This window comes from Sparus aurata, chromosome 22 (genome assembly GCF_900880675.1).
Source record: "Sparus aurata chromosome 22, fSpaAur1.1, whole genome shotgun sequence".
NCBI lineage: Eukaryota > Metazoa > Chordata > Actinopteri > Spariformes > Sparidae > Sparus > Sparus aurata.
The window spans coordinates 27,692,469-27,708,558 of NC_044208.1; the positions used below are offsets into that span (position 1 = coordinate 27,692,469).

The window sequence follows — 16,090 nt, forward strand, 5'->3', positions numbered from 1 at the left end:
TCTGCTTTTCAGGAGGTAAACAACGAGTGTGTGCCAGCGGAGGAAGGTGCCAAGGATGCCTCCTGTTTGTGTGTGAAGCTAATTCAGGTCAATTATAAAAACATGAACAGCAGCTGAGAATGTTCCCTTTTATTTAACAACTCGCCACTCTGCATGCATGCAGGCTTACTCATTCACACCTTTTTACTTTCTGGCTTACTTTGGTGTTTGTCTCACGAAAGGGCTTCATGCATTTCAAAGTAAAACTGCGCTAAATGTTGGAAAGCTGCTTTATTTGGAGGAGTGGTGTCCATACATGACTTTTAACCTTAGCTGCAGTACTTATAATATTAATAATTCAGAAGTATGTGTTCCAGAAGTGAATAAACAAGCTGTTCTCAGAGGAAAATAAGGTTCCAGGAATGCTGTTTGAAGCCAGAAAGGTGGCAGGGTCCGCCACAGGAAAGCAGTATGAAACTGTGTCAGTGAGGATCTTTCTCTTCGGATTAAAATCTCCTCTCCAGAACTGCACAGTGCACCTTTTATAGGAGAAGTTGTGCAGAGGTGGCGGACTACTGCTGACCTCCAGTAGCACTGTTACTGAAAGGCTGCACTTCTCCCTTCTGAAATCCCCCAAACTTTCCCTCCGCCAAATCTCTCCTCCCAGCCGCCAGGATAATGGTCTTTTCAGGGCCCTCTCGTGATGCACAGCTCTGCCGCGGATCCGCCGCAGCTGGCGGACCAGTCGGCCTGGTGAGTGGCAGCTTACACCGGCCGTGTGTTCTCTACCCTGATTGCTTTTCCAGGGTAGAGCAGAGGGCAGTGTTATGAAGAGGAGACGGCTCGGAGGACGGGGACGAGGAGGCGTGCGGGGAAGCTTTCCTGGCCCAGATGTGTGCAGTAGCAGCCGGGGCCAGGCGCACATCTGCAATCGTTTGAACTTACTGGGGGAATTCCTCTCTCACTGCGTGTCTCCATGTATTTTGTCCCGCTGAATCGTCAACTCGGGACAATGAGTGGCCTGACTGCCTCCCTCTGTTCTTCCTCTCATATTTCCCTCTGTGTGTCATGAACCGTTTCCCCCACAGACAGACAAACAGGCCGGTCGAGTAGCGACTCCAGAAGGCGTGGGATCCTTTGTGTCGGGGACGTTTTTAAAGGGAAGATAAAAGAGCCAAAGTCTTTTTCTCTGTAAATACACAGCACTTGCGTACGAGGCGCAGACATAACAAGCACTTAGCGACGAGGCTGTATTTGGTATCGTGGGCTCTGAGCGCACCTCACCGCACATGCCCTCACCGTGACAAAGACAAGAGATTGCAAAGATTTCAGCCGCAAGTGCTTTTTTATCAAAGCAGCGAGCTGGAGACAGGTTTCTGCTCGCCACAAACAAACAAAAAAAAAGGCAGCTGAAAATGTAAATAGCAATTTCATTTTAATGGCGCTGGTAAGTGGTTTAAATTTAACAAAAGGCTAAAAATATCTATTGTTTTGCTGCAGCGTGGGTTGGCCAGGCAGAGCACAACAAAAGCAGGGAGTGTCCTCTTCCTCAAGGCTGTCGGGAGATTTCCTTGTGTTAGCATTTTAGAGATTTGGGACGAGATGTCCTCACTGACAATGATCTACGCTCACGATTTATCTCTGCTCTCGAAAATCCCTCCGGGACACGGCGTTCTTCACATTCTCTCCTCTCAGCAGCGAGAAAACATCATGTAACATGTACTGGCTGGACCTGCCCGATGAAATCATGTTATCTGTGTGTGTGTGTGTTTATTTAGGTGATGTCTTCTAATTACCACACCCTGCAGAGTCACACACTCAACGTTTGCATGACCTTTTGCCTCTTACACTCCTCTTTTGCAGGTTGTAGGTGACTGGACACGGATGAGGATGTCATAATCCGTGAATAGGACGGAGAGAAGCTGAATAAATATATACACATGCTACTAGAAACACATTTTTAAAAACAGAATTGAACCGGCTGCTTTCTTTGGCCTGCAGATACCAGACAGAGAGCTCGTCTATAAATACCAGGCTTTATGTTCTCCTTTCAAGATTAGTTGAACTTTCTAACTATAGACATGAGGAGAGTTTCACACGAGTTTCTGTGCTCGGCCTTCTGTAGCCAATCCAGAGGCTCATGTGTTTAAAGCTGCACTAATAGACATGTTATATTCAGAGGTGCCAGATGACTATGTGCAATATGAAACATGTGATCAAACAATAGAGAATCGGGGAACGGGCTGTCTACACCCGGCCTGTTTCGGAGCAGATGCTTTAAAAACCAGAAGTGTTTTCCCCCGCAGAGATCGGTTTGTTTGGGCGAATGTGAACACAGCAAAACGTGTCGGAGAACAAGCAGACCGAGATCGCCAAGAGAGGGTGGTTTTCGATCTGCATCCAAGTGGACCCCGCTGCAGATAGTTTCCAGCCGACCGCAGGATTCTGTGATGCTACCATTGTGATTTCAGCATGATTTAAAAAAAAATAAATAAATACCCTATCCATCTGCCGATGGTGAGATCTGCTCAGGAAGCAGTGCTTTACAGCTTTATTAACTTGGTTCCCTCTCGCTCCCGTCAGCGGGAGTGTTTGCAGACACGGCAGACGTCTGTTTTCAGCACAAAATAGCAAAAAAAAAGGGCAAAGTTAGCGACTAGCTGGTCAACAAAGCGGAGCGTTTTCAGGCTAAAGAACCAGATGTTAATGTCAGTACTGGATAGAAGCACAAAAAGAGAGTGAATACTGGTGTTACATTTGCAGGGTGACCAGAAGCACGACTGCTAATGTTGCTCCATGTCGGCTGGTCGTGCTGTTTCTGCAAACACGTGAGCATTATCGGCCATGTCTGTGGTCTAAAAACACGTACTGCAGCTATGAACTCTTGACTTTTGTCTGCTGCATAACTGCAGAATGTTATTGCGTACTAACAGGCAATTATTTAGGTAATTAACTAAATTAAATTGTCACAAATCAGCTGTTCTTTGGACGCTTTTATCAGCTTGTTTTGCGGTTTAAGCTAAAAAAACTTAAGGATGTTTTCAATAGACATTGTTTTTTTTTAATGAAGCGCCATGACGTACCAATACAAGATGATACAAAACATGTGTTTATTATTATTGTAATCATATCTCACAACACATGAGTCTCTGTATGGTGCCTGTCTGTCTGGAGGACAGAGTATGTCACTGCTTCAAGAGTGGAAATGGAAAAAAAAAAAAAATCCAATTTGTGCTTCACGTAGCTCGTGCTTTCATTCATGGTTGTCTGTGAATGACTCAAATAGAAGGTAGCGTGCCCACAAATATTAACCTGAGTTCAAGCTGAGCTGTTTGTCATTAACCCTGGAGGAGGCTGACTGATGTGCTGCCTCCGTGTTTCAGACCCCTGTTCACACATCTCGCTGTAAGTCAGACCTGAGAACACGAGTGACAATCACCGGGGGACTGCTCTTTACAGAGGAAAGTACCTAAAGTATACATCTGGACGTCAGTGTCCTTTTGCAGTTTCGCGCTCCACCCATGCAGGCCCATTACTCTGCAGAGGATGTTTCACTACCGTTTCCCTCTGACCAACAGTTGCATAAGCCATTCTGAAAAAAAAAAAAAAGGGAGCGGGCCTCCACCCTGCAAGACAAAACACCCACTGACCAGTCAAGTCAGAGAGGCCAAAATAATCAGAACCACAGCTACTTGTTCCAAGTGGAAATGACATTTATGTGGTCGCGCAGGGAGTCAAAGGTGGACATTTCGCTGTTACCTCATTACACTCCCTCCCGTTCTTTTCTCCCTATTTTATTTCAAACAGGGGCAAAGAAATGTTTGAATGGGGGGAAGCCAGACTGTGGCACAGATTCAGGGAAATGGAGGCGCACTTTCTCGATAAGTATAAATATGATATGAGTCAAATTTAAAGCCCTTTGGTTTTGATCATGACACAATGGGCACGCTGACAAGAAGGTCACCACCCTTCCTACGGTGGCAAGACGTAAATGACGACTGCGAGTGACGCAGCCGCATTGTTTGGCATTTCTTCCTCTCATGGGATGTTTTATGACTTATTGTGTCACTTTGTAGTAATCTTATGTTAGTTTTACGGCTTCTTTAAGTCGTTTTATGTTACATTTAGGGGATTTATCACATGCTTTTGTCCTGCAGTAATTCATACATACATTAATACACTGATGGTGGTGGCTTCAGTATCTTGCCAAGGACACTTTGACATGCAGATCAGGGGAATCGAACCGGCGACCTTCCGATAAGAAGACGCTGGCTCTATCTCTGATCCACAGCCGCCCCGACGTTGCAGTTGTTTGATGTCTCCTTGAAGCAGTTTGATCTCTTGATTGCTGTTTCATGTCTCTTTTAAGTCGTTATCTCGTAGTGATCCAGTTGTTTGATGTCACCTTTAGGTTGTGGTTGTTTCACGTCTCTTTGTTATCCCTTTGTGTCATCATGCTGCATGCATGTCGCAGTTTGTGTCTTTGTGGCCGTCCTTCTGACCGTGTCCCCGATTGAAACTTGTACTTCCGATAGAGGTGTGAAATTATTACGAGCTGGTGTTTGCGAGAGTCTGATCCTCAGTTACGGTCAGTTACGATACGCGCATATCAAAACAAATCAGGTGAGTTGTGCACGGGGACTTTTGAGAGGCTACAGCCATGATTTGTATCCTGATGAGAAGAGCGTCAGGGAGGTGGTGATCAAGGACGCGCTTATCCACCGGTCGATGGCTGACGGGAGCTTGAGTCATAATGTGTTTGACAATCAGAGACAGTGTGATAACAGTTGAGATACTGTCAGGTCCGGTCATTGATGAAGGAGCTGAACTGACTCATGCATTCCATTCAGGCCCGAGGAGGAGACAGACGTGTTCTGCAGATAGATGCAACTCCGCTTAAAAACAAAGATGCTTAAATTCATATACAAAAGTGTGTGTGCAATGTGGCTCGATCAGCTTTCTTTTCTTTTTTCTTTTTTGGCAAAAAAAAAGACATCTCCAGCTGTGGGCCGGCCTCAGACAGCTCATAAACTGAGTCAGGCCCACAGCTTTCCGGACATCCAACACAGAACAACAGAGCACCGTGAACAAAATACCATCATGATTATAAGAACAGAGAAGAGTAAAAGTTATACTTCATGTGTAAATGATGACTAAAAAGTGAAGTCTTAATGAGAGACAAAACCTCAGCTAGCCGCGTTTGATGGAAAAAAGAGCAGACAGTATATACAGAGACAGGCTGCACACAATTTAAAGGTTAAAGTAGTGAAATTAAATCATTTCTGTCAAATAAAAGAGAAGTGTTTTAACAAGACATCAAATATTTGGAATTCTGAACTACGCTGAGGGTCCAGTTGGTCAAAATGACGTGAGCCATGGATAAAATGTTTCTTATGCCTTAAAAATTAAAAATCTATGACTTCAGCTGTTTTTTGTTTTTTTTGTTCTGTTGCTTTGCAGCAGAATGATTAAACAGAAAACCACACAACCGAACATGAACTCGAGGCTTGTCGGCCAGAATTAGCTTGTGGCTGATGTTAATTTTGAACCTTGAAAAAACCCCCCATTTTTTTTTTTTAATATCTGCATTTAATTTATCTTTTTTTTTTTTTTCTAGCCGACAGCAGGTCAATCAACGCTGGAGCAGCTGGTACATCGTAGGCAGCGAAGGTTCACAGGTCATATTATCTTTGCATCGTTGTCATTGTAGCCGCCACCTGTACTAGCAAACTTGCAGCTGAGATAGGAGGCAGCCAGTGCCAGGGACTTTCCACAACCCAGTGTGTGTGTGTGTCGCACATGTGCTTGCGTGCGTGTGTGTGTGTGTGTGTTCAGTTCGTCTTTGACACACGAGTGCGTGTGACTGCCTTTGCGTGTTTGCATGTGTGTTTTGGGTGTGTAAAGGGCACTTTGTGCAGACAGACAGACTGAGCGAGTGTGAGAAGACTTTGCAGAGCGGCTTCGCTCACATGTAACGCAGATCATAATCACACATATAGGATGCTCTCTGTGCATGTAAAGATAAATATGCATGTGTGTGTTTGAGAAAGAATTAAAGGAAACGAATGATGTATAGATGCTGACTGCAAACTGTGGACGGAGCATGATTTTGATGCGGCAGCGGGCATATTTCCATAAACGTCACACTGTCATCGTGTTGCATGTGAACTGAAAGAAAAGCAACTCGAGCTACAATAAGACACATTCTACACCTTTTTTTTTACCCCCCAGAGGGATGTGGCAACAAAACTAAAACTATCACCAAAATGTCAGCGTCTGTCATCCCCCCAGTGACACTCAGAGTCGGCCCTCGAGTCTTCGTCTCGTTGTAAGAGGGCTGTCTGTGTTTTGAAGCTGTTAGCCCACGGAGGAAGCAAAGGCTAAGGGGGTGAGACAGGAGACCAAGCGGAGCTGGAAATCCCCTGCCCTCACTAGGCCTGCCTCGTCTTAGACACACAGGGCCCCGCTGAGGCCCACATCAAAGGGGCTGCTGCTGTTCTCATCATCCTCCCTCCTCCTGTCTTTCTATATGTCTCACTGTCCCTCTGTGTCTTTACCCCCCTCCTCACCTTTGTCTCTGTTTCCATTCATATACATGTCTCCGTTACAACCAAAGCAGATGTTTGATCCTGAGGAAGTTGGATTGCAGCGGGGGATTATTTATTTTTTTTCAGGCGTCCCAACCCAGACAGGTTGCAGTCAGCTCTGAAGGGGTGTGTTGCATCTTGCGGCACAAACTTTGCATATTTAAAGCATCTGTAACAATAATTTGGAAGTGACTAATCCGATGATTAACCGGGCACGTGAGCACACATGGCACTCAGGTGTGGTGTTGTGCATTTTTTTTTTAAGGACATGTGGTTAGACTCATGCACCACCTTAGAGTACATCAGAAGTCAGAATGCCTGCTGAACTGGTCTCCCCAGAGCGCTAAAAAAGCACCTCTGGTCCCCACCCCCACTTCTCCGAGCCTGCAAAAAAATGTCAGGTATGTTTGAAGCAGCAACCGCTCGAGGCCGGCGCGTGGAATCGACACACGTAGGTTTTAGTTTGGGACAGACCCTTTCACACACATCCGAAAATACACAAGCTCATATATGCGGGCAAGCATTCATGTGCGCACACACACACACACACACACACACACACACACACACACACACACTTTGAAGGCTGCACCAGTAAACACAAAGTCACAAGGAATGGCATTGTGAATCCTCAACTCTGGATTTTCCCTCTTAATCACAGATTGCCTGATGACTGCTGCGTGTCTCATGTCTCCCACAGGGAAGCTGCTCGAATAGATGGGAGTCAGCTTCCTCTCTGCCTCACCAGCTCGCAGACTGTCGGCCTCCAAAAGACCAATAACGGACACTCAGCTAAACTTCTCCTTACGTAATCAGACTCCAAAATTCGGACAGAAGAAAAGCTGAACGTGCACGTTTTCTGTTTGTCGTTGATTTCATATTTTATCAGGATTCTTTCGGCACGATGTGCTTTACTTCCACACCTTTGTGTATATTGTCGGAGCAATTATTCAAAAATGCCCTCAGATGGTCCCCAAACTTCTCCCAAAGTCAGTTTATTTACAATCACAGTTTGAACTTCAGTGACACCACTGGCCCATAATAACCCCAGTTAGTCTACTCCAGTTAAATCCAGTACTGCCCTCTAGTGGACTCTCCAGGGACGGCAGCATTTTGCTGGTTTTAGATTTTCTCTTGAGCAACTTTAGACTCTAGAGAGAGTCACTTAGAAAAAAAGGAAGTGAAAATAATGACTAGATAGTCTAATAAAGATTAAGGGAGAGTTCATCCCCAAATAAATAACCCGGTGACTCAAGAAAACCCACAGATCTTCTCGTGAGCAGATTTATTTAGGGACTATTTTCTCTCCGTGTCATCAGGCAGAAGGAAGCGCGCGTCTACTCATGGATGAGAGGCTAGCTAACTAAGCTAACAAAGCTAGCCAGTGTTACAGCTCAGCTATTAATGTTTTAATCCCACGCAGTCCATAGGTAGATGCATGCTTCCTTTAGCGTGCTGATACGAGCGGTGGATGTATTTTGGCTTTTGGTGCCGTTATATTCAAGAGACATCTCTACGGCTGATATCTCTAACTCAACCAAAAACATTCTAGATGGACAGACAGCTCTACATGTAGAAGGAAACATATGTATGTTTGATTTTGGGGGTGAACTGTCCCTTTAAACAAACCTGCCTGCACAGTAAACAGTTGTGTGTCTGCGGGCACAGCTCTCCACACTTCTTCCACTTTCCTTTACCGACTAATTACAAAGTTAATAGCGCTTCCAGCCCTTTTTCTCACTGTGAATTATTAACCCTGCATATTTTATGGTGTATTGAACCTGGACGCAGTGAGTTATTTTTGGGGCTGACACAGCTGAAACCAACACAGCAGCTGCGACGATTTAGTCTGTGATTTGGTGTCTGCTGGCCGGCAGCGGAGGTTAACGCTGGAGGCGATTACTTTATGTGCAGAGACGGACGTGAGAGCAGAGAGTCTGCCGAGACCACATGAGAGGTCGTTTCTTGGCTTGTTAGCTGAGGTGCTGAGCTCGTGTTGCAAAAGAAAAGATGACTTTATGGAACCCACTGTCATCAATACTGACTTTATTCCTGTAAGCTCACATTGGGAAAGAAGGTGTATACATTCCCCCCCGAACTGGAGCCATTCGGTCCGATAACATTTGGAAAGTCCAGCAGAGATACAGTTATTTTATCCCCATTCGAGTCAGCCGGGCGCTGAACCAGAAGCTGGCCGGCTCGGTTGGAAGAAGTCTCTGGTGCACACACTCTGCGGGCCGCACAACAAAGAAGATCCGGATATTTTCAACCCTTGGAAGTCGAGCTGGGCCTCAGAAAGTCCACTGGGCAGATTTCAGAGGAATGAACGTGGTTCCACCTCCAATCATGTATCAACATTTAATCTAACGTCCTTGGTGTCTTTAAAATCCTGCCAGTCTCAAGCTGCCCCTCACACACATGCTTCCATATACCTCACATATATGAGATTTATGAAACAAACAAGTCTCGAGGATTCCACAATGTGTGCATCAGAAAGAAAACTCCCATCTGAGGCTTTAAGTTTATACATAATTGACTCGAAAGCACATAAATAAATAACACAGATAAAAACAGCCAGGAGCTGTTTTTGAAGGATCCGAGTCTTTTCCAATAAGAGTGCGTTTGGCAGAGCGCGGGCGAGGCCTCGCCTCCAGGCTCACATCCCAACTGATACCGACCCGGCACCAACAGAAATAGTCGTCTGCGATCGGAAACGTCATTTAAAATCTGCCCTGTGCCGCTGTTTTCTTAAATTATGCATTCCGGCGTGATGGATGATCTGCAGTGTGTCATGACTGTGTGCAGTGTGCAGCCTGTCAGTGGGCGGTATTGTGTGTCAGCCTGGATGTTGTGAGACGCTGCCTTGTGTGGCCCCCGGCTGTGGCATTGGCACTGACTTCACATGTGACTATTAGAGACGAGCCACGGTCATCATGTCATCACCATAATGACGCGGTGCGAGATGTAAGCCGCATCGGGCCCTCGCTTTTCATATTTTGTTTGTGAGTCTGCAGTTTTCCCAAGTATGTAATTTCCGATCAGCGGAGGCTTTTTGTAATCACAGTCGAACGGAAACTGAGCATTCCCGTCACGCGATGAGAAACGATTGCCAGTGATTTCTTAAAATTATAGACTACGTCGTCATTAAAATGAAAAAACACTGACAAACACAAGAAAAATTGAGCGAGGGAGATGTTGATGAGGGTTCTCAGTCAGCCAGGTTGATGGTAATCATACGTGCTGCATCGTCGGCAACCGGACGTGTTTCACTTTCTTTCTTCTTTCTTTTAACTAACTGGAGGGGAGTCGCAGGGTGTTAAACTCTGTGTGGGAGTGTCCTGACAGTCGTTAAGGTCACAGTGAGCTCTGAGTTTCAGAGTTTTGTGGGTCGTTGACTTAGCCGGCCTTCATGTGGGTTGCCAGGTGCCAGGTGAGTCCAGGAAATTTAAAGCAAATGTAAACAATCTGTCTGAAGATAAAATCTGTTTGCCAACTGGAGCGATCGCCTTCTGGACTCTCTGCTGGCTGGTGTGACGTCATCGTTAACTCCGATTAAAAACTGTAATTGAAATTTTGCACAACTGTGAGTTTAGTAACTTTTTAATTAATTGTATGTTCCATCTACCTGCCCAGAGACAACAGGTGGAAAATAGCAACTTGCTAAAACCCGGTGCAATGCATCTCTCCTTCTTATATACAGGGTTAATTGTGCACTGTCCCTGTTCAAATAAAATAAATAATAATAATAATAATGATAAACCAGCTTCAGAGCTCGGCCTCATCATCTCTCACATCTTCATCCTCCTCACTGTCAACAAGTTTGTGCACCAGAAGCGACACATTTTCTTTCACATCCATAGGAAAGTTGTTCTTTCCTCCGTTTTCTGAAAGTTCAGATCCGTTCGTTAATTAAAACAAAAAGCCAGAACTCTTCTTCTTTGAACAGCCGCGCTCTCCCACGCTTCTGTGTCGGGTGTCAGATTGTATCTCCGAACACACTCATTATTCAAACGTTTGTCACATATATATATATTTATTAAATCAGCTGTATTGTCTTGATTCTTCCTGTGAACAGAGAATAATGATACAGCCGGAAGATTTTCCGTTTGTGTGATAACTGATGTCACAATACAAATGCAGGCAGTGTCGCCGGTTGTGTTGCAAAACGAGGACTTCATCACTGCTGTAGAAAATAACAGCAGGTCATGGCCGAGCCAATGTCACAGTGATTTTAATATGCATACCACAATCAGGCCCTCCAGCTATTCCTCTGCTCCTGATCCATGTTTTCATTCAGTATGACTTGTTCCACTGTTGTGCAGAGGCCCTCAGTGACGGCGTGACGGCTGCGGAGGTCGTTCTGGACCACAGGAACCCGCTCTGACCCCGAGAATGGACGCATTGTGCGGCGGGCGGACGAGGTCTCTGACCTCAGAGCGGTCTGCTCACAGGACAACACCAGGCTCTTTGTTTCCCCGTGACAAAGACGATCGCTCACGTCACTCCCGCTGTGAGCAGACAACACAGCACCGCTGCCAACACTGACTCTGGAAAACCAACGATCGTCCATTTACTCTGAATTATCTTGACAAACGGACAAAGACACGTGTGTAAAAATCAGACAAATATTATGATTTTATTAACAGTTCATTACAGCGTTAACTAAAGCAATAGAAAATAAATGCTTAAATCAAGTGCTCTGTCAGTTCAGTTCAAAATAAATACATAAATATTAAAAAATCGTACTAAAAAACAGTTAAAAATGTAAGTTTTACTTACTGGTTATACAGACTTAGTGTAACAATGCTCCCTGCCATTGTGAAAGGCAAACACACCACATCCACCATGCGTCCACAGCAGATAAGGCTGATGATAATAAGAGCAACGGAGAAACACCTAAACCCGTTTTTCATAGTTTTTTCTTTTAAACAAAAGGTCAGTCAGTCATTCTCACGGTCCGACGGATGATTTGATAACCGAAGCTAAATCTGCTCAGTGCAATGCAGCTTAATACACATTAATACAGAACACAGAGAGCTAATCGACGTGTGAGGGAGTGTTAGAAGGGCCAGCTCTTTGGTGCAGCCGGGTTGTATCGAGGTTTGCACCAGTTCGACCCGATCTGGACTAAAAGAAACAGCTGTCGTACGTGCGCCAGGTGTTTGAACACGCGCCTCGTCCAGATCGGTCGCTGACATGGCTGTATTGGTGATTTAGGCACAGTGTCCGGTCCGTCAGAGGCACAGGGGAGCAACATTTCACCTTCACGCCACAGCGAAACGTTTACAAATCGGGGAGGCTGCCGCAGCGACTGATGATGCTGGAGACAGGCTGGATAACACGTGTGATGGCACGTCGCTCCGTTATCCAGCAGTCGTCCGCATCATGAGTCGCTACGCTGTTGCAAAGGGACACTGAGTAGTCGGAGGAGTCGCTCCACCGCTACTGATGTCGCCCCGACGACCACGATACAGCAGCGCTGCCCATCTAAAGCTGTGTCGTATACAAACCAAACGGTGCTCGGTGAAACAAGACAGTAGTGTTTCCTTCTTTTACAAACAGACAGACATCAAAGCACAAACGTCCTTTCTTTTTTCTTTGTTTTTTTTTTAGGGATGCTTAGGTCGCCGTGACGATCGCAGGGACTACGATGGTCCTCGAAGGCGCCCGGTTTTCATTCTCGATCTGATAGGTCACACCAGGGCGAGCGTCGGCCTCCTCCGGCAGCTCCGCCGCGGTGATCGCCTCGTCTTCGTCGTCCTGAGGCTGGTCGACGGATCGTTCCGCCTCCTCCGACAGGCGGTTTTCCTCTTTCTCTTCCTCCCTCTGTCACACAGGGAGTAACATCAGCTGGTAAAACGAGTACAAACTCACAACGACAACAACAACAAAACCTCAGTGTCACGTACCTCCTTCTTCATCCTGTAGTATTCGTCGATGGCGTACTGATACTTGGCGGATGTAATCCCAAAGAGGGAGGCCATCCTCTCGCCCAGGTAGTCGCAGGCTGCAAGAGAATCAGAAGCAATTTCAGCTGCCATGTTTCTGTGGATGAAGAACGAACCGCTTCATCTTCAGGCTACATGACTTCACATATTCTTGTTCCGATCCACTGCTGAGCTCACAAATTCTGGCTCTGCAGCATAAATTGACTTCATCTAAATTTACACAGATTTGCAAAATACAGACGGAAGAAATGTTCTGTATCACAAAGCGAGTCCATGTGTGAGTTTGGTTTGAGTTTAGTCGTTAGCTGACTATTTCTCAACTATCTTAACGAACTGTCGCTCTCTGTGAGCGGAGTGAAGAGAGGCGAAGAAGAGACGAAATGTTAACATCTGCTCACGTATTTCCAATTAAAAGTGACGAATACGTGTAAATTGCCTCAAATTGCTACATAGATCCACTTTTAAAGACCTTCCTGCGGCAGAAACAGAGCGGGAACGTACTGATGCACACAAACGGATGCCTTCCTTCCTGACAGTAGCAGTTTGTATTTATAACACGCTGAGCTAATTAGCTGTGTACGCAACGGCGTGTGTGCGATTAATATGCAGCTATAATCACCATTCGTTAGACTGCTAGTGTGTTAAAGTACAATCTGTTCATTAAAAGGCCTGTTTTGAAAACCTGCGTTTATTCAAAATGTATTTTCTAACTCATGGTACACAAAATGATTCCACTGACTATTTTGTGCTACTTGTCAGTTGTTTTGTTGTACGACAGATGATTAAATATTCCTTTAGAGAAGTTTTGATGGTATTCACAGGAGATAACCTGCAGCACGGCCTCATTGTTTCCTTCAGGTTGAATGTAATCGTGTCGGTGAACGAACCTGAGATGGTGGACGTCGCGGCTCTCCACATGTGGAACCAGAAGTACGGACCCCAGGTCAGCTTCGACTGCAACACACAACACGTACAGTCAGCAGGAGACTTCTGCAGCAAACACAAACCGATCTTTTCTCCCTTTCTCCCCGTCCCTCCACCGTTTCCTCACCCTCACCGCATCGACCGGGGAGGACAGCAGGTCTTTCCTCTCCGCCTCCTTCTCCTCCGCCTCGTCCTCGTCGGTGCTGTACTCCTCCATGGTCTCCCCGCTGGAGAAGTGGATGATCCTGCGAGGGACCTTCTCCCTCTGCTGCTGCTGCTGCTGCTCCTCTCTCTTGTCCAGCTCCCCGAGCTCCACACTCTCAAAGTCCTTCCCCAGGTTTGGGCTCTGGATGTGGGAGGACATGGAGACAGTCAGGGCCGGAGGTCACGGAGGACACGGAGGACACGTCCTCAGCTTTGATATCTTAATATTTATATTTGGTAACACTAAAATAAACAATTATATATGATAACAAGTTTAGTTAATCATTATTTAACTGTTAAGAACGATGAAATGCTATTTATTAGCTACTGTTTATTGAAAAGCTGCAACTGATCTGAAGTTGGTTGATGATAATTGGTTAATAAAAATTATTCAGATGAGTTTCAACAGATGATTTTAACCTTAACGCTTAATTTATGAACCACTTCATCGTGAAGTTACTTAACTAGATAAAATAAACTCTAAATGTACCATTTATTAATGATGGTTATAATATAAAGTGTTGACCATGTCAGTAAGTTTTATACATTTAAGTCAAAATCAACTATATTTGTTACTTTTCTTCTTCTTCTGACAGAATTTGAGTTCAGTTTTCATGTATTTGCTGCCACTGATATTATTATTTCCTAAATGATTATCAATCAAAATGCAGAGAAATGCACGTTTATACTTTATAATATCTGTCATATCATTAAAATAAACAAGTCTATGCTTAAAAAAATGCACATTTACAGTTAAACAAACTTTAGTTTATAGTATTTCACTGTTAAGAAACAATGAAATGTTATTTATTAGCAACTGTTTGTTGAAAAGTTGCAACTGACGTTCAACTGATTGATGATAAATGGTTAATAACAGATTATTTTAACCTTTACGATTGATTTAATTAATGATGGTTATTATATAAAGTGTTGCCCGTGTCTGTAAGTTTTACACATTTAAGTCAAACTTCTTCTTCTACTGTCAGAATTTGAGTCCAATTTTCTTCTATTTGCTGCCACCGATATTATTATTTCCTAAATGATTATCAATCCTGTCAAAATGCAGATAAATGCACATGTTCATACTTTATATCTGTCATATGATGCTAATTTACTAAACAAAACTTGAGTTAATAGTTATTTCACTGTTGAGAAGAATGAATTGCTATTTATAAGCAATTTATGATTGAAAAGTTGCAATTAATGCTATTAAATAGAGTGTAGCTAATTTATAAACATTATTCAGATGAGTTGCAACTGATGATTTTAACCTTTATGATTGATTTATGAAGCATTTCATCGTGAAATTACTTCACTAAACAAAATAAACCACATTTGTTACTTTTCTTCTTCTTCTGTCAGAATTTGAGTCGAGTTTTCATCTATTATTTCCTAAATGACAATCGATCCTGTCAAAATGCAGAGAAAAGCACAGATTTATACTGCAGTCTGCTAAATGTTCTGGAAGGAAGGATGGGTGGGTTTGGGTGGAGGTGGAGGAGGTGGAGGAGGTGAAGGAGGACCTCAGTATTTCTATAAACCCTCTCCTCTCTCCGGCCTGCAGACAGGACGTGTTATTACAGCTTCACTGAGGGAGAAACATCTTTTCCTTGTGTGATAACAAACAAACACAGCTGACAAGTGACAACAAGCTACAGGCGACACCACCGTGACTCCACCATGACTCCACCACACGCAGTAAACACGAGTAAACGTGTCTCTTCGAAGAGGAAGCTGTTCACAGACCTGCTGCAGCTCCATCGTCTGTCCTATCGACACGTTCACGTTGGTGAGATACAGCGAGATGTCGGCCATCGTCGCCGTCTTCTTTGTATCTAAGATGCTGCTGCGCCCCGCGACGCTGCTCCTCCGCGCGACCAGACCCGGAAGTGAAGTGCGTGCTTACGTCACGGCCACGGAGACTTAATGTAAACACGGAGGTGATACAGCTTAATGTGAATAATTACTCTTTGTGTGTGTTTTTTATGATATACATATACACATCATTATAAAAATAAATACAAATACGTAAATAGATAAATATTAGATTAAAAAAAAATATATATATATTTTTTGTTGTTGTTGCTGTAAACTAATTGCCTACTACTAAATAGGTTAATTTAAAGGAGAACTTCGGTCGATTTAAACATGCAGCTTCATTGCAAGGAGCTACTTACCTGTTTGTTGACATCCGTGTGTTCCGGTAGCTAGACCAAACTAGCATATCCATCGAGTGTGCACTTAACAGGCTTAACAGGCTATTGTAAGGCTCATGGCTCATGACAGGCTGTAACATGGACATGTACATTATGAACATAAACACGAAAATGCTGGATTACGTTTCCGTCTCCGCCAGTGAGGGAGTAAATGCACGCTCGACGGATCAGCTAGTTTAGCCTAGCTACCGGAAGACGCCGATGTCAACAAACAGGTAAGTAGCTCCTTGCA

At 44.4% G+C, this 16,090-nt stretch overlaps 1 protein-coding gene across 2 annotated transcripts; it reads right to left on the reverse strand.

Annotated features, from left to right (window-relative positions):
- Positions 1-11,177: 11,177 nt before the first annotated feature.
- On the reverse strand, positions 11,178-15,547 carry LOC115574649 (protein FAM177A1-like). 2 transcript variants are annotated; one of them, XM_030406307.1, is made up of 5 exons: positions 15,389-15,547; positions 13,572-13,784; positions 13,402-13,468; positions 12,476-12,573; positions 11,178-12,392 (listed from the first exon to the last, which is right to left on the reverse strand). In XM_030406307.1, the coding sequence occupies exons 1-5, from the start codon at positions 15,455-15,457 to the stop codon at positions 12,186-12,188; spliced, it is 654 nt and encodes a 217-aa protein (XP_030262167.1). In that variant the 5' UTR covers positions 15,458-15,547; the 3' UTR covers positions 11,178-12,185. The 2 variants fall into 2 exon arrangements, with proteins under 2 accessions (XP_030262167.1, XP_030262166.1); XM_030406306.1 differs by having other exon boundaries at positions 13,566-13,784.
- Between the last annotated feature and the right edge of the window lie 543 nt (positions 15,548-16,090).

Bases quoted from the DNA above. Each gene is read 5' to 3' on its own strand.
- LOC115574649 (XM_030406306.1), bottom strand. From the start codon at position 15,457: ATGGCCGACATCTCGCTGTATCTCACCAACGTGAACGTGTCGATAGGA. The intron at 13,785-15,388 runs GTCTGTGAACAG...TCCCACATCCAG, and splicing joins AGACGATGGAGCTGCAGCAG to AGCCCAAACCTGGGGAAGGA. The intron at 12,393-12,475 runs GTACGTGACACT...CCTGTGTGACAG, and splicing joins ACTACAGGATGAAGAAGGAG to AGGGAGGAAGAGAAAGAGGA.